The sequence below is a fragment of the Phoenix dactylifera genome, chromosome 4 (genome assembly GCF_009389715.1).
Source record: "Phoenix dactylifera cultivar Barhee BC4 chromosome 4, palm_55x_up_171113_PBpolish2nd_filt_p, whole genome shotgun sequence".
In the NCBI taxonomy this organism is placed as follows: Eukaryota; Viridiplantae; Streptophyta; class Magnoliopsida; order Arecales; family Arecaceae; genus Phoenix; species Phoenix dactylifera.
Window position 1 is genome coordinate 16,107,137 of NC_052395.1, and position 22,390 is coordinate 16,129,526.

General features: G+C 39.2%; 1 protein-coding gene across 2 annotated transcripts; it reads left to right on the forward strand.

Annotated features, from left to right (window-relative positions):
- Positions 1-4,173: 4,173 nt before the first annotated feature.
- LOC103705641 (notchless protein homolog) lies at positions 4,174-19,516 on the forward strand. Of its 2 annotated transcripts, XM_039125665.1 has the most exons (16): positions 4,175-4,356; positions 5,136-5,207; positions 6,368-6,526; positions 6,711-6,792; positions 6,923-7,012; positions 8,222-8,347; positions 12,184-12,311; positions 13,953-14,152; positions 14,770-14,833; positions 15,277-15,387; positions 16,887-17,024; positions 17,646-17,788; positions 17,863-17,917; positions 18,356-18,412; positions 18,506-18,616; positions 19,152-19,516. In XM_039125665.1, the coding sequence occupies exons 3-15, from the start codon at positions 6,368-6,370 to the stop codon at positions 18,587-18,589; spliced, it is 1,437 nt and encodes a 478-aa protein (XP_038981593.1). In that variant the 5' UTR covers positions 4,175-4,356; positions 5,136-5,207; the 3' UTR covers positions 18,590-18,616; positions 19,152-19,516. The 2 variants fall into 2 exon arrangements, with proteins under 2 accessions (XP_038981592.1, XP_038981593.1); XM_039125664.1 differs by lacking the exon at positions 5,136-5,207 and having other exon boundaries at positions 4,174-4,356.
- Positions 19,517-22,390: the final 2,874 nt, after the last annotated feature.

Below are 22,390 nucleotides of genomic sequence, written 5' to 3' on the forward strand. Positions count from 1 at the left end.
TCGGAGCTTCGCGTCGATCATCCATAGAGGCCAGACATGTGTGTGGCTACGAAGCTCGACTTTCAGATCTTCAAATCCAACCTCTTCATCATAAGGTATGAGATTTATTTTATCTTAGTTAGGTTTAGAACTTAACAAGGATTGCTGATTTTCTAATTCTATGATTAATCATGCTTATAGTTATTTTAACATAAATAATTTAAATATTCCAGTAATTTATTTTTGAGATATGATCTCCCTTGAATGCTTGGAATTAAAGAGTTTAATTCTATCTTTTTTCTGTATTTTTTTGGAAATTTTTAAAATTACATGCACGCAAAAACCGGCTTTTTCCTTTCAGCGTCCACGGTCGTCGACCTCGACGTCTGCTCCCCTGTCGAGCCTGTTGACCCCGCCATCGGCTGCTTCCCCTTTGCCATGTCCATTGGACCTCCCTGAAATAAATAAAACAAGACACAAGTTCAAACCCTCCACTCACCCGCCTCTGGTAGCACCCCTACTGGCTGAAGAAGAAGCAATGGTCGCGAGCACTGAGCACACGCCGAAGCCGAGCCTCCTTGCACAGTTCACACATAGTGCCCAAGCTTCCTGACGCCTCCTGCGCTGAGTGTTGATCACGTTAGGCACGGAGGCTCGCTTTCCTCTGTCCTCAGTGAGGAAGTAGCCGTAAGGCGCTTTTCCATCTCCACAGATATTTCCTCACTCCTCGGATCGATCTTGCACACAGAATGTTAGAAGAAAAACCAAATAGAGCACGGTGCGTATTTGAGAGAAGTCGAAGCTGCGCCCAAGCTTCCACCGCATACTGCCGGCGAGGTCGGCCTCTGGGCTCTCCCCTGCTCCCCGGTGGGTACATGTGGCCGACGACAGAAGCTGCCAGAGCCAAAGCCTCCTTGGGTCGCAATAGAACCTCCTTGCCCTCACGGATCCTCAACCGCGGACAAAGAAGATGCTTGTCGAGCACTGCCTAGAGTGGGAGGGCATGATCATAACCTTTCACTCTCCTCGAGTCGCAGTAGAGCCCCCCTTCCGCCGAGCACCGCCGGCGAAGAGCTAGCCATTAGGGTACGAACAGAACCTTTCTCTCTCCTTGAAGTGTCTCACTCTAAAGAGTTGTTACCAATATCGGGCATGGCATGAGTTTCTCACTCTAAAGAGCTGTTACCAATATCATGTAGTGCTCTCACTGGAGACCTAATGACCCAAATTTGTGTCGGTTGCCGATGCTATTAAGACAGCACTGTAGGCCTCGCTCTAGGAGTACGGGGATAAGCTTATGGTATTAAACATATAAGGTTGCAAATGGGTCCGCGTGTTCGGCTCGAGTTCTAAAATTAGACCCAAACTATTTTATGGGTCGAGTCTGGGTTTACTGAATCTGAACCCGACCTGACCTGACCCATTATTTTTTTGGGTCTATTTCGGATTTGCTGGATCTGGACCTGATCCCGAACCGAACCAACCGAAGAGCCGACCCAAACTCAAAATGGAGTGGCATAAAACAAGCAGCACAGCGATGGGGTTTTGTTCTCCCGAATTCCTATTGCCATTCTTCATCCTCCGAGCGCCGCCTCCTCCGAACCCCTCCTCCGGGCGCCGCCTCCTCTGAGCGCCTCCTCCTCCGAAGGCCTCCTTCGAGCCCCTCCTTCGAGCGCCGCCTCCTCCGAGCCCCTCCTCTGAGTGCCGCATCCGTCGAGTGCATCCTCCTCCGAGGGCCTCCTCCGAGCCCCTACTTCGAGCGCCGCCTCCCGACTCCCGACTCCGGACTTCGCTACTCCCGACAGAGGTTCGATTCCTTCTATTTTTTTTTGTGTTTACAGTGATTTATTCTTTCTGAAGCTGGGAAGCATGATCCGAGTCCAAATCTGAAGTGTATTCCAAATGTTTCTGTAGCCATGATTACTGTTTGCTTACTGTTTGCTTGTTGGCTAATTTATTCTTTGATTTTATATCAGTAACCATGGAGTCACTAACAAGTAACAAGTGACTGAATTTTGGCCCTTCATCGATAGTTTGTGTAATTTTTCTTCTTTTGCAGCCAGTTGCTTCTACAATAAACACATTGGCAGTTGCTTCTTTTGCAACTATTGCTTCTACAAGAACTTATTTACGTGCACTCATACATGATTTCTCGAGTTTGATTAGCAATGGAAAATTATAGAATTGAATGGGAAAAAGAATATAGAAGAGTCATATCAAGATGTGTGCATTCTTTTTTAATGATGGACTAAGTACTATATGACTGAGGTTAGGTGACCCGGAGCTGACCCGATCTGACCTGGACCCAATTTTTCTGGGTCGGGTCTGGGTTATACATGGACCCGACCCGAATGACCAATTGGGTCAAAAATTGTAGGCCTGGACCCAACCCGACCCGACTCGATTTTCAACTAGGTCGGGTCTGGATCCAAAATTAGAACCCGAACAAGAAACCGGATCGAGTCGGATCACTCAGGACTTATAGATGTAGCCATATTAACAAGTTTAGGTTGTAATCTTGCAAACTCAAATACTTGATTTAGATGCCCTGTACTTGCTTCCTATTGAATTGCAAATGAAATTGATGAAATTTTATCTCGTTACATGTAAGAATTATAGTTATCACGAGCTTCATGTTATTGTGGGCAATACTCTACAGTAGCGCGACCGTGTCACGAGCCGGATCTGAGGCGAGACAAATCATGTCCGGATTCAGATTGTGACATTTAATGGTATCAGAGCGAACTCAGCCCATAGCTTATGTGGACTAGAAAATACTACAGCCGGATTCATGGAGGCTGTCCATGGGACTATCGTGGTGTTTGTAATTAGATTTGAATGGATTTGAACTCTGTCAGAACTTAAACGGGAGGAGTATGTGAGGATCCGTGCGGGCATGTGTTTAGTTCCACATCGATTATTCGCCAGAGAGATCTTGGGTACTTATACAGGATCAAGAAATCCAAATAATACCTTCCGGCTAACCATTTTGGGTGAGATCCTGGGTTGTTACAAGTTGAGTTACCTATTTATTAAGCACAACACCTTCAAGTTTCAAATCCTAACATGTTCAATAAATAAGTCAGATTCAGATTTGGAATTTTTGATACAACCACGTGTAACCTATCCGTATATGATCAAACCCGTATCTGACTCGACCTAACTTGATTATTTGGGCCATCCAATGGCGACCACCCGTATGACCAGAGGTGACCCGAACCCAACCCAGCCCAAGCCGCATGCAGGCCGGCTTGGCCGACGTCTAGGTCCGATTGCGCACTCGCGCCGTCCCTTTTGCATTTCTTCTCCTACTAATAGAGATGATCACGGGCCTTCTAGCCCGCCCAGCCCGCCCAGCCCGGTCCGAAATTTTTCGAGCTTGGACATTAAAAAAGGACCCATTGGTCGGGCCTAGGCAGGAAAAGCGGCCCGACCAAAAAATCGGGCCGAGCCTGGATACATTAAAAAATAGCCCGGCTCGGCCCGGCCCGGCCCGGCCCGGCTATAAAACACTGATATAATATATTAAAAAAATTTGAGAAACCCTAAATTCCTAACCCAAATAATACCTTCCGGCTAGCCATTTTGGGTGAGATCCTGGGTTGTTACAAGTTGAGTTACCTATTTATTAAGCACAACACCTTCAAGTTTCAAATCCTAACATGTTCAATAAATAAGTCAGATTCAGATTTGGAATTTTTGATACAACCACGTGTAACCTATCCGTATATGATCAAACCCGTATCTGACTCGACCTAACTTGATTATTTGGCCATCCAATGGTGACCACCCGTATGACCAGAGGTGACCCGAACCCAACCCAGCCCAAGCCGCATGCAGGCCGGCTTGGCTGACGTCTAGGTCCGATTGCGCACTCGCGCCGTCCCTTTTGCATTTCTTCTCCTACTAATAGAGATGATCACGGGCCTTCTAGCCCGCCCAGCCCGGTCCGAAATTTTTCGGGCTTGGACATTAAAAAAGGACCCATTGGTCGGGCCTAGGCAGGAAAAGCGGCCCGACCAAAAAATCGGGCCGAGCCTGGATACATTAAAAAATGGCCCGGCTCGGCCCGCCCGGCTATAAAACACTGATATAATATATTAAAAAAATTTGAGAAACCCTAAATTCCTAAACCACCCCCCCTTCCCTCGCAGACAGCCCGATAGCCGCCGCCCGCAACACCCCCCCCCCCCCCCCCCCCCCCCCCCCCCGCGGCGTTCCCTCGCTCAGAGCCTGATAGCCGCTCCCATTTCCGATTTTCCGCCGGTTTCCCTGTAGCCGTGCCGTCGCCTCTTCAACGACCGACCGGCGGCTCTTCGCGTCCTTCTCCCCCGGACGGCAACCTCCGCGGCTCCGGTCACCGACTCACAGTCACCGGTAAGATTTTTCTCCTCCTCCTCCTCCTCTTCGAGCTCGATCCCGGATGGATTTTGCCCAAGCTCGGAAGTAAAGCCCCATATAGCTTCGAGCCCGGATGGAAGAGAGAGAGAGAGAGAGAGGTGGTGGGGAGAGAGAGAGCTCGGAACTCGGAAGTAAAGTCCGGACTCCGGAGCTTCGAGCCAGGATGGAAGAGAGAGAGAGAGAGAGAGAGAGAGAGAGAGGTGGGGGGGGGGAGAGGGAGGTGGCTACGAGTCTTCCCCCTTGATGGAAGGGAGCTTGGAGAAGGATTTGGTTGGCTTGATACACACGTCTGAACTTGGGAAGTTGGGGACAGTAGTTTTGTTTTGGGTGGAGACTGGAGACTGGAGACTGGAGAGAAAGAGGGTGGAGGGATTTGGTTGGCTTGATACACACGTCTGAGGAGGGATTGGAGATGGACTTCCGGAGTGATCTTTCATCCCTTCTCTTTTTTGGTTTTGGTCTTGGTTTTCCTTCCCTCACATTGCTCCTGTTCCAGCTGGGCCATCAGGAAGAAAGATCGGGGGATTGGAGGTGGACTTCTTGGAGGGTGGAGATTCTTTTAATTTTCTCCTCTCGGCTTCTTCTCCCCTGAGATGGGCTCCCGAATCCTGATCCTTTTTTTTTTTGGGTTGGATGGGGCTTTATTTTTATTATGATAAATACTACTATCCCAAGTAATGAAGGGATGGTTTGTTGATAGGATAATTTTTATGAACTGAAATTTTTGTATAATTAGTTGTATAATTTTTTGATAGGCTTATGTCAATGGCAAGCGAAAGTTCACCTATTCCTGTGACGGATAATGAGTACGAGGATGGAAGAATCTAGTGAGGATGAAGATGACGAGGAAGAGATGGAATTATACAACTAATTATACAACTAATTATGATTACATTTACTTTTGAATGTACAAAGATGCATGTTTGTTATAATGTTAATGGAACAATGTAATTTGTATTTTATCTAAATATGTAGTTGTTTAAGTTTGTAGTTTTTATTGTTGGGTTGTAATTTTCAGCTGGACAACAGTGTTTCATACATTTTAGTTTCTTTCTATTAGCTTGAAGCTGCAATTTTTTTTTTTAATGTTTGTAGATATTTCCAAATTCCAAAGTTTGAAACTTCCACCAATACTATCTATTTAAAATAGGCTAGTTATATTCTTAACATTAACCAATTAACCATTGGAGAAACAAAATAAAGATAGAAAAATATATCCAGTTTTAGAGAGCTCATTAAGCTGTTGGGCCATTTTGGCCCATTTTTAGATTCCAAAAAAAAAAAAAAAATCGGGCATGTCGGGTCGGGCCTGTTGGGTCGGGCCTGGGACCAGATTTATAAAGTTGGGTCGGGCCTGGACAAAAATTTAAGCCCGACAGTCGGGTCGGGCCGGGCCTGGGCATAGCCATCGAGCCTAATTTCTGCTGTAGAGCCCGGCCCGGTCCGGGTTTTGATCAGCTCTACCTACCAACCGCCCCGTGCCTCTTCATTTTTTATCTTCGTTGCTCTCTCATCAGAATCCGCCAAATTCCCGCCCCGCTCTCTCTCGTTGATACTTCGCACTATCTTTTGGACGAGGAAACTAAAATCATAACAGGTTTTTTAATCTACTTTCCCCAATCCCATCAGTAGTAATAGTCATCAGAGATAGTCTCCTCCGTCTATTTACAAAGCAAAGTTAGGGTTTTAACCATTAGGGTTTTTGGTTTCCGTCTCGGACCAAATGAATCCACCCAAACTGGAATGTTCTTTTAATCCAAAAAGTTAGCTTAGCTTGGATTAGAACGACTTTTTGTGATTTTTCTATTCTACTTTAGTTTGGCCTTTTATAATTACTTATGCTTCATCGTCTTAGTTCAATGAGTAAAACTCTGTTCTTTTCTATATGTTTGTTAGAAATCATTTTAGTTTTATATCGAGATTCAACTATTGGAATGGTGCTGTTTTAGAGGTTGCGATTAAATTATGTCAAATACTTGTTGGTCAGATGGCGGCAATGGATGAAGGGAGGGAGATGAATAGCAATAACACCGTGATGTGTCTGCTGACAAATCCTGAAGGAGAGCCACTTGGTGCTCCACTCTATCTCCCGCAAAATGCTGGTCCACCTCAGCTCCAGGAAATCGTCAACAAGCTTCTTAACAATGTAATCTTGACCATCATCTGCTTTTTTATCTTTTGCTTCTCTAGAATTCAGATTTTAAAGAAAATAATTTTTTTTACAAGAATGCATTTTTTTTGCTTCCCGCTAATTCAAACTTTCCATCCGTAATTGGTTAATTCCGGTCCTTAAAAAGATACTCAAATTTTTCTTCTTTTGTTTCTTTCAGGAGGAGAAGTTGCCTTATGCATTTTACATATCAGACCAGGAGCTTGTTGTTCAGCTAGGGACTTACTTGCAGAAGAACAAAGGTGTGCTGCTGTTTATATAGCATTTATATGGAGAGACTTGTTTTCATACTATTTTTTCGGATGAAAGCTTTGTACATTAATGTGATCATTTGCTACTTATTTGCTGATTTTGTATGTTTGAGTTCTGCAGTTTCGGTGGAGAAGGTTATACGCATAGTCTACCAACCACAAGCTATTTTTCGAATCCGTCCAGTCAACCGTTGCTCTGCAACAATTGCTGGTACCTCTGTTTGCCTGTTAATCTTTCAGTCTAAGCATTTTCTATCTTTAAGTTATAGTGATTGTGAATGAAATGTAAGTTTAAGACTCATAAATGTTTCTCTAAAAGTGATGTTATATGCATGGATATAAATCAGTACTTTTTGTCCTGACATTTTGAGCGAGAATACAGAAAGGCATTAAGTGTTTTAGATTTTTATAAGACAAATTATTATCTGTACTTGAATTTGCATATTTACTTTTTAGCCAGAAATTTCCTAGCTTTAAATGTTAGCAACTATAAAACCAATGCAATGCCAGTATAGAACATCTGCATTTTTTACCTGGCTTGTCGATGGAGAATATAAAAAATTGCTAGTTAGGTTGATCAGGGCTGCACATAAGGGTGTTAAACATGATATACATTTTTAACCCATTCACTATCAACTTAAGCTTTTGGAGTCTTGGAGTCAAGTGGTTGGTGCGCCCTAGATATAGAATTTGTATTTCTTAATGGATAGTTTCCTTTTAGACTCAATTTCAGGCATTTTGTCGGATAATTGTTTCATGTAGCTTCCTAACCTGTCTCTTGATTTGCCATGGTATTATTTATGACAGAAGTCAATAGGTTGATCATGTTTCCTCATTGTAAAGCAAAAATTTTTTAACTTCATTTTTTTTGGTGCAAAACTATTATATGTTCACCTGCTACATAAAAAATTCAAGGACTCAAGTCTTGGCGGGATGTCCCGCAGAACACCAGGATGGGGTACCATCCTAAGCGTCGGGACAAGACCGTCCCACCATTGTCCCAACATCCCGATTGGCACGGGTTGGAACATCCCCTATCCCAAGTGTCGGGATGGCGGTGCATTCCATTTTATGGGATAACCAAGACGGCCCCATCCCACGGGACTTAAAACCTTGCTTATAATGATTATGATTTGCTTAATATACTTCATTGGGCATAGATTCCCTCACAAAAAAAGGGATTATGATTTGCTGAATATTTCTGCAGCCTCCATGCAATTGCTTGCTTCCAAGTACTGATCTGAAATTGATTTCATTTTCACCAGAATGTGATTCCTTTTCTTCCAAACCTTTATCACATTGGTGTACTATTTGATTAGTTCTAAGTATTTGGATTCTATGTTTGCTTCACTTAAACCATTTTTTTAATACTGTGCTTTCAAAGCAGTAGCAACTTTGTTTTACTTTCCTGCATTTGCAGGTCATACAGAAGCTGTGCTATCTGTTGCCTTCAGTCCTGATGGACGTAATTTAGCCAGTGGTTCTGGTGACACCACTGTACGATTATGGGACCTCAATACACAGACTCCACTGTTCACATGCTCAGGTGATCATTTCTTTAATGATATTTTTCTTTGTGCTATGGTATGTTGCCTTACTAGTTTTTCCCCTGTGAGTGCTCTTATTTTTTTCTTGAAGCTGTGGCATATTTAATTGTTTTAATTTATGCATGTTGTATAGAATGTACTATAATTTTTGGGTAACTTTTTTCTTTTCCTGTTTGTTATTGTTCAATTAAATGCTAAACTCTTCTCATTGTTCTTTGTCAATGCAAATGCTGACCAGGAGGCTTGCCTTCTATAATTCTTAGTAACTCATGTAGCTTTATCTGTAGCTTGTAATATCTGTTGTCCTCAGACCTGTTTCATAACACAATCCAAACCTTGGCTTCTACTTTTGCAATGGACTAGTGATGCCCCTTAAACTCTGCAGTTTTTTCCTTACAGTATTTATCATGTTCAGATAAGGTATGACAGCTTAAATTTGGGCCTTCACCAATCAATCATGGCAATACCTTAGTGTGGGCCGAGCTCAGTTAGAAACCAAGGAACTACAAGGACTCAATCTCAAACCAGAACCTTAGTCTGGACTAGTTCTGCAAGTTCTTCTTGCTATTCTTAGTCTTTTTATCTCCCTTCTTTAATCTACAAATAGTAGCCTGTCCTATCCCAATCTAAAACTGGTAGCTGATAGGATTCCAGAAATTCAAAGGCTTTTTCTTAAGTGATTCTTGAATATAGAGATCAACTTTCTAACAAATCCATGAATCCGCAATTATAGTAGACGGAAGCCTTAAAGCAATCCCGAGGTATGAATATCAACTAATCCAAACGAACTCCAGCCTCCCCTCCCCTCCCCACAGAAAAAAAAGGAAAAAGGAAAAAACAAAAGGAAAAAATCCTCTTAGTCCTTCCAGAAAGCAGATTTTTTCCACCGCCTCCAATGGGGAAATTTGGTCGTGCATCTTTTCTTCTGCCTCTATTGGCCACCACCTGCTAGCTTTTTCCATTGAGAGAGAGAATATATATCAGCAGTGGGAGATCCAGGGATGAGTGATGGATTTAGTAGCTTGCAAGGCCTGGAACTTCTGCTTTGAGGTTGAGGGGCCCCACCAAGTGAGAATGACAGGTGGATTCCTTGTTGGCCACACGACTAAGAGAGAGAGGAGTAATGGGTGCTTCTTGCTCCTCTCAGCAGCTTGTGATCATGGTTATTGGTTAAAGGCGAGGAAGAAGGGAGATCCAGGATGTGTTCTTTCTAGGGCTGGGACTCGAGAAGGCATTGGATCCTAAGTTAACTTTCTCTTTCATTTCTTTTTAATTTTTATGTTTTGTTTCCTAATCCTTTATGTTGTGACTTGAACAGGTTAACACTGATTTGACCTAGGCCACTCAAATGGCTGAACTGCTTGGGACAATAGGATGAATGTTTTTCCAAAATTTTATCTTCTTGTTTGGTGAGTCACCTAGTCGACCTGTTTAGGTTTTAAAACATTAAAATATACTTATAGAAATGATGAAACAACCTTAACGTGATTCTAAATCCCAAAATATTGAGTAAACATAGCATCCATGGTCACTTTAGTCAGTGGCCAAACTAGCCTAAACCATGAAGCAGGACTGAAACTTATTAGTTTCAACCAAAACCAATGAAAAATACCAAAATTGATCAAAATCGTGTTGGGGGTGGCCAGGGTGGCGGATTAGGTTTGGCTAGGTTCTTCCTGGTACTAATGCAGCCTGATAGGCCTGTTTGGATTTTACAACATTGAAGTGCACCTGAAGAAGTTAAAAAAATGACATAAAAATGATACTAAATACCAAAATATTAAGTAAACATAACATCCAGGTTAGGATTATCCAGTGGTTAAGTTGGTCTAAGACACTGATGGTAGACTGAATCACTGAAACTGGTGAATTTTGGCCAAGACCAACTGAAAATGCTGAAATTGATTGCAACTTAGTTTCTGGGGTTAGTTTCAGCTTAGTTCCAGCTCAAACTGTTCAGTTTTGGCCCTAAAGGGATCAATTTCGGTTGAAACTTAATACCTTTTATGTATATGCATTTTTACATTCAGAAAATCTATAATTTTGAATACTAACTTTCAATTTCCTTCTTCCTTTCTTGTTAGTTTTTGTTTAAATTTATCTGTGCATCTGCTCATTTTCTTATGAATTGTATGGAGGGTATCATTTTATTTTTGTAGTAAATTACCAAGGCTTTGTATACTGTTGTCCTAGCAAATTCTTCATGAACATTTTTTAGGTTTAAGTGTCCTGTCAGTTCCCTTATAAATGAAGCTAACAGCACCTTGTCAATGTTTACCCGGCTTCTCTTTGTTTAGGTCATAGAATAGATTTTTCGTCCAAACATCAAAGTGCACACATAGCTAGAGCCAGCATGTACATTAGGTTCTGGTTTTCATGTTGGTATGTCAACCTGAGCACCTGGATTTTGTATACCACTCATTTTCAATGCAAGAAAAACTATTTTGATATCAATATTGCTTAATCACACTTAGGGGGTGTTTGGTATGGGGTGATCGTCCCAGGATCAAGGATGATGTGGGTGGAGGTGATGAGATCACCGCGTTTGGTTGCACTACGGTGATCCTACGTGGCGGTGATCCTAAATCACCTCCACTCCTCAAATCACTGCCCAACTCGGTGATGGGATACCCGTCCTTGAGGTCGGAAATTCAAGATCACCCCAGGGCAGTGATCCTAGGTTGAAAATTAAAGACAAAAATACCCTGCAATTTAGCAGAAAAATTGATATATCAATATACCATCAATATATATTATATATATAATATTGTGTTGATATTATATATTATATTAATGATATATATATTATATTATAATATATTACTAATCATATTATTATCCTATTATTATTGAAGGATAATTTTAAATTATAGTAGAAATATATTATTATATTTTATATTTATATAATAAAAATATTTAATATATTACTCCTATTTACCTTATTTTTCTAATCAAAATAATTATTAGTATTAAAAAATCTATTATAAGTATAAATAAAAAAATTAATTCTATAATGAAAAATAACATATTTTTATAAGATTAATAATTTATAGAAGTAATAAATATATTTTTATAGAATATATTAATAATTAATATATTGATAAACATATTAATATTTTATTATAATATATTTTATATGATTAATAAATATATGATAAGGGTTACTAAAAGTAGAATATGTGACAAAATTATGAAGCTATTATAGGAATTAGCATATTGACTTACATTTTTGATTCATGAGAATTAAAAATACATAAAAAAATCCATCTAAGATATATCAGGGGTATTTGTGGTATTATATGGTCGGTGATCTTGGATCCCTCTACCATACCGAACAAGTTACTCATAGATATCCGCAGATTTTTAATCACTGGACTATGGCCTGCCAAACACATTGATCTTGGATCACTGGGGATCAAATTACCCCAGCATTTGGATCACCAGGGATCTTAGATCACCGTGGTGATCCTCTTGGGGTTACCAAACGCCCCCTTAGTGTTTCTTCTTCAACTGCTATTCAAATCATAGCCATTCATTGAAGAAATATATTATTTTTCATTATTGAACACCAATTAACTAATTATATGTTTTAATTCTCTTAGGTTGTTATCATAGAAGCTTTTATAATTCATTCAAAGGATACACATTTACACTCACCGCTGGCAATTGCCGTAAAGAAATTTCTTCTCGCGGATATTAAGGTCCTTTATTCATTTAAGTTTTACTAAAGTGTATTCATAGGAAACCTAAAGTAACGTAGATACATGTTGTTTTGATCTTCAGTTGTTACTGAATTCCAAATTGTCCTAACACTATCTTATTTTATTTTCCTTAGGCCATAAAAATTGGGTGCTCTCTATTGCATGGTCGCCAGATGGTAAGCATCTTGTGAGTGGTAGCAAGGCTGGAGAACTTTTAACATGGGACCCGCAAACTGGGAAGCAGTCTGGTGGTCCACTTATTGTAAGTCTGTATGGTCATTCTTAACTTGTCGACTGTCTGCATACTTCTAATTGTTTGTCTCGATATTGAGAGGTACTCATAGGTTTAATCTCCATTAGACCGAAGATTTATCGATGCAATCTTTGTTCTGTACAGAAGTATGAAGGTATAATCTCATGGCATATCTGAATGCAAAAGGGGGTGGCCCACGTTACTTGTAAAGTGTTGTGGTTTTAAGACTCTGGATTTAGTAACCTCTAAAGTAATTTATGAATATCGGACTGCAATATTCATTGCTGATAGGTAAATGCTTAACGAGAGAGCGGAACATATGAAAGAAGGGTTTTATTTTTATCAGAAATGCAGGTAGACTAAGTAGATTGCAACTTCTTGTGTAAAGTTCGGCCATCATAGTTCTCTAAGCTTAGCATGCAAGATGTTAGAGTAACATGCTCTTAGCTTAGCATGTGAGGCTTTTTTGCACCAAATTTAAGGGGATCGTAGGCATTATTGCTCTATGATTACATTAATTTCTTTATATTGCTCCATAAAATCTTTTAACATGTAATTGGACTGATAATTATTTGTTGTCTCATGTTTGGTCTGTTACTCATTAAATTGTATCTAAAGGGTCAGCCAGTTATAGGAGCATTTTAGCCATTTGACCAGTCATGTAGTGGTTTTCCTAGTTATTTAGTTAGAAAAAAGGAAGCATTGAACTGATACATTGACTGTAATCCCCCTTTCTCATTTCTACTTACTCTTAGTCATATCTTTACATTCTACTCATTCCTTGTCTCTTATATTTGTTTTCATTTTATTTTCTGTCATCGTTGGAGGGATTTTATGTTTTCTTTGGTTCAAGATTTGCAAGCAAATTGGTTTTAATTTTTTATTTGAAAAAGGGACCAGAGGTTTGGATCTTACTACTTCTGCTTGAGATCTCAAACCATATAATGCTAGGATGGTAGGGTAAAATGGTACACTACCAATTCACCATATAGATCTTCAATCGGAATGATTCTAAATCAAAGTATTTTTCTGTTCGTTGCAGAAGAGTTACTATCACATTCATTATCCCTTCATTCCACTGATTAGAACTCCTATGCAGTTGAAAAAGTTCCTCCCTGTGTTTGTATAATAAATTTCTGTTCTGAAATTTTTTCATACAATTTCTTAGAAACTGTTGGTCCAACTTTCACTTAGTATTTGTTTATTTTTATATATTACTTGAAATCAGTTTGAAAGAGGGTGAGCGTTGGCAAAAAGGTAAGATTTTTTCATGGTGACATAGGTGTGATGGGTTCAAAACATGGAAACAATGTTTTTGTATGTGGGGGTAAAGCTGCATACATCTAATCCGCCCTAGACTTGGCAGTGGCGGGAGCCTTGTGCACTGAGCCTCCTTTTTTTATTATTACTTGAAATCAGTTTGAGTTTTGTCTATTTTTTGAACTCATCCCAAGTGATGATTTCCCCTGTTAAGTCTGATCAAGTGGAATCAGTTTCTCTTTCCGCCTTGCTTGTTTTCTGATGCCAACATTTTTGTGGATATAGGTCAGGATTATTGGCATTTTTAGCATGCTTTTCTTCTTTACTTATTGATGACATATTTTTTAAACAATGTTTCTGATACCTATCTGTTTCTTTATCACATTTTAGGGCCACAAGAAGTGGATTACTGGTATATCTTGGGAGCCTGTACACCTGCAAGCTCCTTGTCGCCGTTTTGTGAGTTCCAGTAAGGATGGGGATGCACGTATTTGGGATATTTCTTTGAGGAAATGTCTTATTTGCCTTACTGGTCATACTCTGGCAGTGACCTGTGTAAAATGGGGTGGTGATGGGATGATATACACAAGGTAATATCTTGATTAGCATAGACTCTCCAGAGATTGTAGATTATATTTCTATGGTTTCGAAAAGCCTGTAAAGATTTCAAGATTGCCAATTTGGCAATTTCACACTACAAATTCATAGCTTATAGTGCTTTAGCTATTTAGTTTATAATTTTATTTTTTTCTTTGCAATGCTTTATTTTACTTTTCTTTGTAATGCATTCCATCTGATTCATAGTTCTTTCACCATTAGAGAAGTTGCAGGAAAAATTAATATTAAATCATTTGATAGATTCTACAGAGAATGTCTTTCCGACATTCCCATGTTAAATAATTGTTTTCAAAACACCTAAATAAAGTTGTTGGATTTTTCATATCTTGTCTCCATGGACATGGCAAGAGTAGAAGGGTTAAATTATGCTCTAGTATATATAAATGCTCTATAGATCCTTTTATATGTACCTTTCAGTTTTCAGTTTTAGTTGGTTTTACACAGATATTGGTCCCACTCCCCCAATCTTTATCTTTGTTTCTTGAATAAATTAGACCAGTTTTTTAGATTAACTTATAGAGGAAACTTTATATGAGCTTGGTTGGTCTACAAAGTAGAGTTTCTGAAATATCCAGTGTAACTTGTGCAGCTCTCAGGATTGCACAATCAAAGTTTGGGAAACTTCTCAGGGAAAGTTGATACGTGAATTGAAGGTAATGTCTTCATACTTGTGCTCATAATGGATAAATACTAGTTGCCGATTCATTTCATTTGCAGCAATGAATTGCCATGGGCATTGCCATCTTGCTGGATTTCAAATATTTTTCAATTTAGTATTCCAATTGTTTAATGACATTATTCGGCATTATTCTGCTTGCTATTCAAACCTTGTTGATAACATGAGCATTTTTAGAGAATTTATAAATAAAAATAGATGAAATCTTTCCATGTCACTTTGCTGTTTAATACTTATAATGCTAAACTAAGTACTTGGCTAGTGGCTCCTGGTTTTGCATTTGTTATCTGACATAGGTATTTCTGTGCTTTGTCTGATTACCCAGTGTCAAACATCACTGGTGTAGTTTAAATTATAAATGTATACTGCCTCATTTATGAATTTAGCATTACGTTCTTACCTATTGAATGGTGGATTCAGGGGCATGGACATTGGGTAAATTCCCTTGCCTTGAGCACCGAATATACTCTCCGGGCTGGGGCATTTGATCATACAGGAAAAACATATTATTCACCTGAGGAAATGAAGGAGGTACTCTGTCTTAATTCTGATATTTTTCTAACACATTGTTAATTTATTTTGAAATTTGTAATTGAAGAATGTTGAACACCACACTCTTGTATAGTCGAATTCATCATTCATTTTAAATTAACATTTGCTAAATCTATGTTTCTTAAAGCAGCAAATGGAATGCCCTGTAGGGCCTGTACTTATAGTATGATCAAGGCAGTCATAGGCAACAGATCAATAAGATAGATCATTAAAACATTCCTGCAAAAAAAGATGCTTGTAGTTGCTGATTTCAAAAGGGAATACAAATTAACAAATGCAGAAGGGGAGTGAAGCTTAAACAAAGTTTGAATAGATATTAGGGATGGAAGGAGCCCCAAAGTATCAGATCAAAGCAAAGGATATTAGGGAAGCAATTCTTCTTGTAGAAGTTTTGGACAATGAGGGGAGATGTGAATAGATCTAGTAAGGAAGTATTAATTACTTGGCATGTCGATCTTGGTCAACATTTTCCCTCTTTCTTGGCGGTCCACGGCCTTTCTTGTGATATCCTCTAGTCACATTATTTTTACTTTGGACAGATGATAATTCTCCTTCTCTATCTTGTGACTTAATTTATCCTTGGCTGTAAAGAATGGGGAAAAGAAACTATAAGCTTACTTCACTTGGTTGTGTGAAGAATATAGAAAGGAAAAATATACTGGGAAAAGTTGAGGCATGATATTGTACCACATGCTGAACTTTGGCAAAAAAATAAATAAATTATTATCTCATGCATGCTGAAATTTCTTTTTTCAAATTTCAGGAGATAATAAACTCAATGGCAATGAGGAATTTGTTTGTCTAAAGTGTCACGGCTATATAAGGTCGTCAACATCATTTCTAGTACCATTGCTATCACTACAACTAAAAACACCATCATCACTAACACCACTGTCCTTGCTATTATCACTGCTATTGCCACCTTTTCCACCACCCATCACCATTATTGCCCCATTGATGCCACTGCACCATCACTCATTCACTACAATGACAATCATTACAATTAGCATCACTTGTCATTTCTTGATGTAACCGCTCAATAAGAGATTCTTAATTTTCTTTCTCTCTTCTTGTTCAAGCTCTATTAAAGATTCTCTTTCAGCCATATGCAATCAAATACAGCCTAATGTTGGGATCAAGATTTACATACTGGTTTTGATACCTATTCTGATATCCAACTGGTACACCCTGTACCATTTGTTTGTTGGCAGGTGTGCCTAGTACCTGTTCCCTAATTGTACAGTATGATACATGCTGTATCGGCTAGTGTAATCGTGTACAGAGAACCTTGGTGACATTAGTTGCTTGATTTTCTCTGTTGTTTAGGTGCACCATCGTTACATCATCCATTAGATATTGGTGGCTTCACCCACTTTCAAAAATTAGAATCATGTTTAGCATGCATCGATAAGCATTCATCATTATATTTTCCATCTGTTATTCAGTTGAGCATTTTTTTTTTTTTGCTGTTAATTTAGGCAGCTCTTGCAAGATACAACAAAATGAAAGGTAATGCTCCTGAGAGACTGGTTTCAGGTTCTGATGATTTCACAATGTTTCTTTGGGAACCTGCAATCAGTAAGCATCCAAAAGCTCGCCTGACTGGTCATCAACAGGTTTATATGATTCACTTTTTTTCATCCTTATTAATTATTCTAGCATTATTTCATTCTTTTATACTGAAAATAATAATAATAAAAAAAACAAAACTTACACAAAAAATCTCTATTGAAAGTTCTTGAATGCAGCTCTTTAATTCAAGAAGATTCTTTTTCAGTCCCTGTTCTTGCAATTACTTCACAAGATATTTTAGATATATGATTCGCTCTAAAAATTTTAACCTTCTTCAGATCTGTATTTAAAGTCAGATTTATATTTATAATGAAACAATATTTTTACCCAAATTGCCTTGAACTGTTGCAATATTTATGATTTCTATTTTACTCTTGGTGCTATTGGCCTGCTAAGAGTATTTATCAAGATTTGCCGTACTGGTAGGTACCATACCATACCGATACCGAATCGGTATGTGGTATCATATCGTACCGGCACTTAATATGTTGAACCTTACTTACCATATTGCATACTGACACTGTAATAAGATGGTACCGGTCGGTATGGGGTTCGATATCTAGGCAACAAACCTTTACTATTGCCAAGTGAATAATCTTGCTTTGTTCTTAGATTTATTTTCTTGTTAACATATCTGAAAATCAGATGATTTTTAAATTTTGCAGCTTGTAAACCACGTATACTTCTCTCCAGATGGGCAGTGGTTGGCTAGTGCATCCTTTGACAAATCTGTCAAGTTGTGGAATGGAATTACAGGGAAATTTGTCACATCCTTCCGAGGGCATGTTGGGCCTGTATACCAGATCAGGTTTTGCAAAATTTTTATGCCCCTTCCATACTCCTCTCCGATTTGCTAACATTTTTCCTACTTTCTTGGCATAGCTGGTCAGCTGACAGTAGGCTTCTGCTAAGTGGGAGCAAGGATTCCACGCTAAAGGTAGCTTTATGTATCTTAGCATGGAGCTTTGGCCCCTAATACAGTTGTCCAGATTATGATATATTCTTGAATTTTTATTATCTTTCCACAAAGAATCTGTGTGCTTATTTCATGTTATGGCAAAATATAAGACTAAGTTCAGACATACCTATAATTAGTTCTTCATATCATCTTTTGAACTCTCTTTAATTGCTGGCTTCTTCATGAATCATTTTCCTCCAAACTTAATAGCTTTTTCGAAGCTGAATATTTTGTACAACACTGTATTATGCTTTCACACTTAGAATGTTTCTTTTCTGTTTCAAGATCAATGGGCTTAACCGCTGTGTTGAAGGCATTTGTTACTCTACTGAAATGAATATGTAGTAGTAATATGGTCTAATATAATTTGTTCCACTTACGCTATAATTTTGTTTCGACTTGTGGTTTATTACCTAGGTATGGGATATCAGAACACACAAATTGAAGCAAGACCTTCCAGGCCATGCAGATGAGGTATTTCCTTTTACAAAAAGTCTGATTGATCTGATAAATGCTGAAGTTCCAAATTGATCCTTATCCTATTCTTTTCATCTGCATTTTGACAAGGTTTTTGCTGTGGATTGGAGTCCTGATGGTGAAAAGGTGGCATCTGGTGGAAAGGATAGGGTGCTCAAGCTGTGGATGAATTAGGCGTAAGGCAACTTGAAGCAAGTACAGGTACAGCATTTTTGATGGTAGATCAGATTAAGACATGCTATGCCGGAGTGAATGCATAGTATATCACTCCAGAGAGCCAATTTCTAACTTACATCATAAACAGTCATTTGCTGAGTACCTATACGCGATACAATCTATACCTGTTTTGGACTGAATTGTTTCATATGGACCATTAGAGCATTTTATGTCTGGTTCAGCCTGAGACATAATAACATGTAACGGGCTTTCTGACCCGAAATGTTTATAAGAATTGCTTTAATCAGTGTGCAGATGGTAGATATGCTATAACGTAATTGTTGGGGTTTATATTTTGTATTTGGAGGGCTCTCCAATATTTGATTATATATTTGGTTGCTGATATTCTTTTGATGATCAAAGTCATTTTTGTCATGGTTTTTGATCCATTTAAACTCGACTATTCTTTTCACTTGAGAGAACGAGCTTGTAAGGTACATCATGTGTTGCTAATATAAATTATTAAGGAAGAAATGGAATGGTAGGTTTGGATCGACTAAATGTAGAGTGTATTTTGCAGGACATACCAGATTGTTGCTTGTGTGCAGAATGCTCATCCCTTTGATCGAACTGGTTGCAAGTTCAAATGAGATGTCTTCACGTTCAAAGTGAGAGAAAGGCCCCGCAGCTTGGCGCCAATGAATAGTATGTGCTTCCGCCTTGTACTGGAAGAATTGGAAGTGCTACAGTGGAAGCTCAAGGAAGTCCAGCCATTACTGATGCCCATTATGGCCGCAACAGTGGAAGATTTTGGTGTTTTGTAATGCACGTTGTTCTTTATACTGCTCTATGGTGGATCCTTGAATAACTATTTGACTATTATTTAATGGTTTCTGGTAAGCATATAGGCTAATTGAAGTTGTTAGATTTTTTGGTTTCTTGAAATTGATTGTGGAGCTGGTCTTTGAGCAACCTTATCAGAATCTCTCATAGGGTTTAGTCTTTGCTGCGCGAGCTTTCCAGCACCAGAGTTCCAACTAGTCCCAAGATATCATGTACCGAGACCTGTTCATGTTCTTCGTATTAAAAATTCCAACTAGTCCCGGCATCTCGCATGGTGAGACTAGTTCACGTTCGGCATAGGCTTCTGGTACCAGATGTTCCAAGGCAATGATAAGACGGAGGGGGAGAATCTTTTTTCTTTATGATGAAATGTGGGCTTATGCTAAATAAATAGATTACCATTCTTCTACTAGTCTACCGTCCGATCTGGATGGTAGCACTTATCAACCTTTAGGTGGTTTTCAAGTGATCTCTTTTTCTCATGTTCTTAGCCAAGGGTTGGTCATGTATACCTCTTTTTGTCAACTTTTTTTTGTTGTTGCCGGTTTTTTTGAGGTAAGCAAGTTAGTCTGAGATGTACGATGAATTTAAAATTATTCTATAATTAGCTCTTTTTTTTTAGAACAATATTTAATTTTGATCTTCTTTCTCCATCTAATTAGAGCAGAGCCAAATCCTTTGTGAGCCCTTCTTTCATCAAAGTAGGCTTATTCTAACTTTAAAAGTTTGTGTTTTCGTTCGTATCATTCTTTTTTTTAAGAACTCGTTTGGTTTGTAGAAGAAAAAAAATAATATGGTCAAAAAAAAAAATCTTATTTGGTTGGAGTTTTCATAAAGATAAAAAATTAGCATTTTCATGGAAATAAAATTTCTTTACTTTAGAAAAAAAATCCTGAGGGATGTGGAAAAACTATTTTCCCATCCGATGAAAATTGAAATTCTTTTTTTCCAAACTATTCTTAAGCTATTAAAATTCACAAATAAGATCTCTCTTTTTATTAAAGATGTAATAAGTATTTCATACAAATTTTCAGAAAAGTAGACGCCTAATCAAATATAAATCATTCTTAAATGTGCCATCATGTTATAGTCAACTAAATATGTTAAAATTATTTTTTAAATATTATATTATCAAAAATTAAAAAAATATTTTGATGATTCTTTTTTTGATGCAAACCAAATGAGTTCTAAATAGAAATGGTATGCTTTTATTCCCCAATCTCGAGTCCTAAATAAAACTGGAATTTGACAGAAGCCGCTATCAGGTGTTCCGACTAAGTCATGAGACAAATTTGAACTTCTCGGCACGTGGCTTGCCGGGACTAGTTCAAATTTTAGAAATGAATTACAACGGCTAACTCCCATCACCGGCGATGGCACGGTGGGGAGCGGAGCAAAGAAGAAGGGAGGAGGATTTGAGACGCATCCAGCTCCTGATAGCCGGCTGCGGTGGCGGCGAGAGAGGAGTTGGGATGCATCCGTAGAGACTCCGACGGTGCACAGCCGGCAGTGATGGTGGCGGACGAGGGCATGATGGTGGAGTCGTCCGGGCAAAGCACTGGCCTCTGTCCTTTCCAAGGCATCTCCCTAGCCTCCATATCCTTTCCAAGGCTCCTGAATGCCTCCCGAGGTCCGTATATTAATTTCTATGCGGATTTTTTTTCCGCATAAAAATTTGACGCGCATGTCTTACGTATTGTCTGATACGTGTATAAATTTTTTATGCGAAGATAAATCCATATAGATATTGATATTAGGACACTCACGTATAATATCCTCCGTAGGTCTCCAAGAAGGGAGATGGGGAGATTATTTGCGAACGCATGCATGCATCCTCTCTTTTTTTTGGGTACGTACGCATGCATTCTCTATCCGGAAGAATAACCACGTGGACATAAATATGGAAACCGCCCAATCAGAAGCTTCAATGCGGACGGGCTCATAAGATATTTATGCGGAAGAAGATCCTACAAGAGTAAGAATGAGGACATCCGTACCAAATTTCGGGATTTTATTTTTTTTATCCTATACCATCATCAATATCATGAGCATATCGAGGGTTTTCTGCATCCCTCACTCCAGATCACGTTGCCCCCTCCCTCTACGGTTCCAATCCCCCTAATTTAGGGTTTCCACACCTCGAAACATCCAAATTAGGGTTTTAAAGAACCCTTCTTACTCCAATTCCCGATCTTGGCGGGGCCTGAGAAGAAATTATTTCCATTTTTCCATTTCCCGAGGGGGGTTAGGATTTATTCTCACCGGTTCTTGGGTTCAGTAACTTCAGTTTCGGAGTCGCTAGGTTTCCGACCTTGAATTCGGTACCGGAGGCCCACTCTAGGGTTTTGGCTGCAGGCATATTGTCGAAGGAGTGGTGGCATGCAATAAGAAACCGGAACCAAAACCAACGGCGACTTTTTTTGGGACCTCAAGAGAAGAAGGCCTGTCGCTTTCTTCTCGCTCCCTGCTCTCGAGGGCCCGCTTGGAGGCAACGGCGACGACGCAGGGCTCATACATGATTAAGAATAGCAGAAACCTAATATGGACACTCCTTAAGACTCGAACGAAATAATCTTGGTGAGAAAATTTGTACATCGGCAAGTGGCGTAACAGACTGTTCAAATTTTAGAAGGGAGTTAAGATGGCCAACAATCTATCGGAAAAATGAGTCTCTTATTGTGTGAAGTTGCCAAGACTACATATGGCACAGAGACTAGTTCATGTTTGCCGAGAGTTTGGTACCATGAGTTTGATGAGTCTTGACAGATGGGTTGCCCATACTAATTTATATTCACTAAAATAGCTTGTTTCCGCAAGTTCTAAACTAATCCCAGTAAAGAGAGAGAGAGAGATACCCTGGTAGGCTTAAATAATGAAAATAATTCACAACAATATCACCATGCAATTCGGGGTCCCTACCTCACACTTGGATGTGATAGTTCTCTCATAATCACGAAGTATCTTTCGTAGCGTCTC

What these genes read in the sequence shown, in the direction of transcription:
- LOC103705641 (XM_039125664.1), top strand. Translation starts at nt 6,368, where the DNA reads ATGGCGGCAATGGATGAAGGGAGGGAGATGAATAGCAATAACACCGTG. An exon ending in GCCTGACTGGTCATCAACAG is followed by an intron (nt 17,025 to 17,645) that starts GTTTATATGATT and finishes TAAATTTTGCAG; the next exon opens with CTTGTAAACCACGTATACTT. An exon ending in GCAAGGATTCCACGCTAAAG is followed by an intron (nt 17,918 to 18,355) that starts GTAGCTTTATGT and finishes TTTATTACCTAG; the next exon opens with GTATGGGATATCAGAACACA.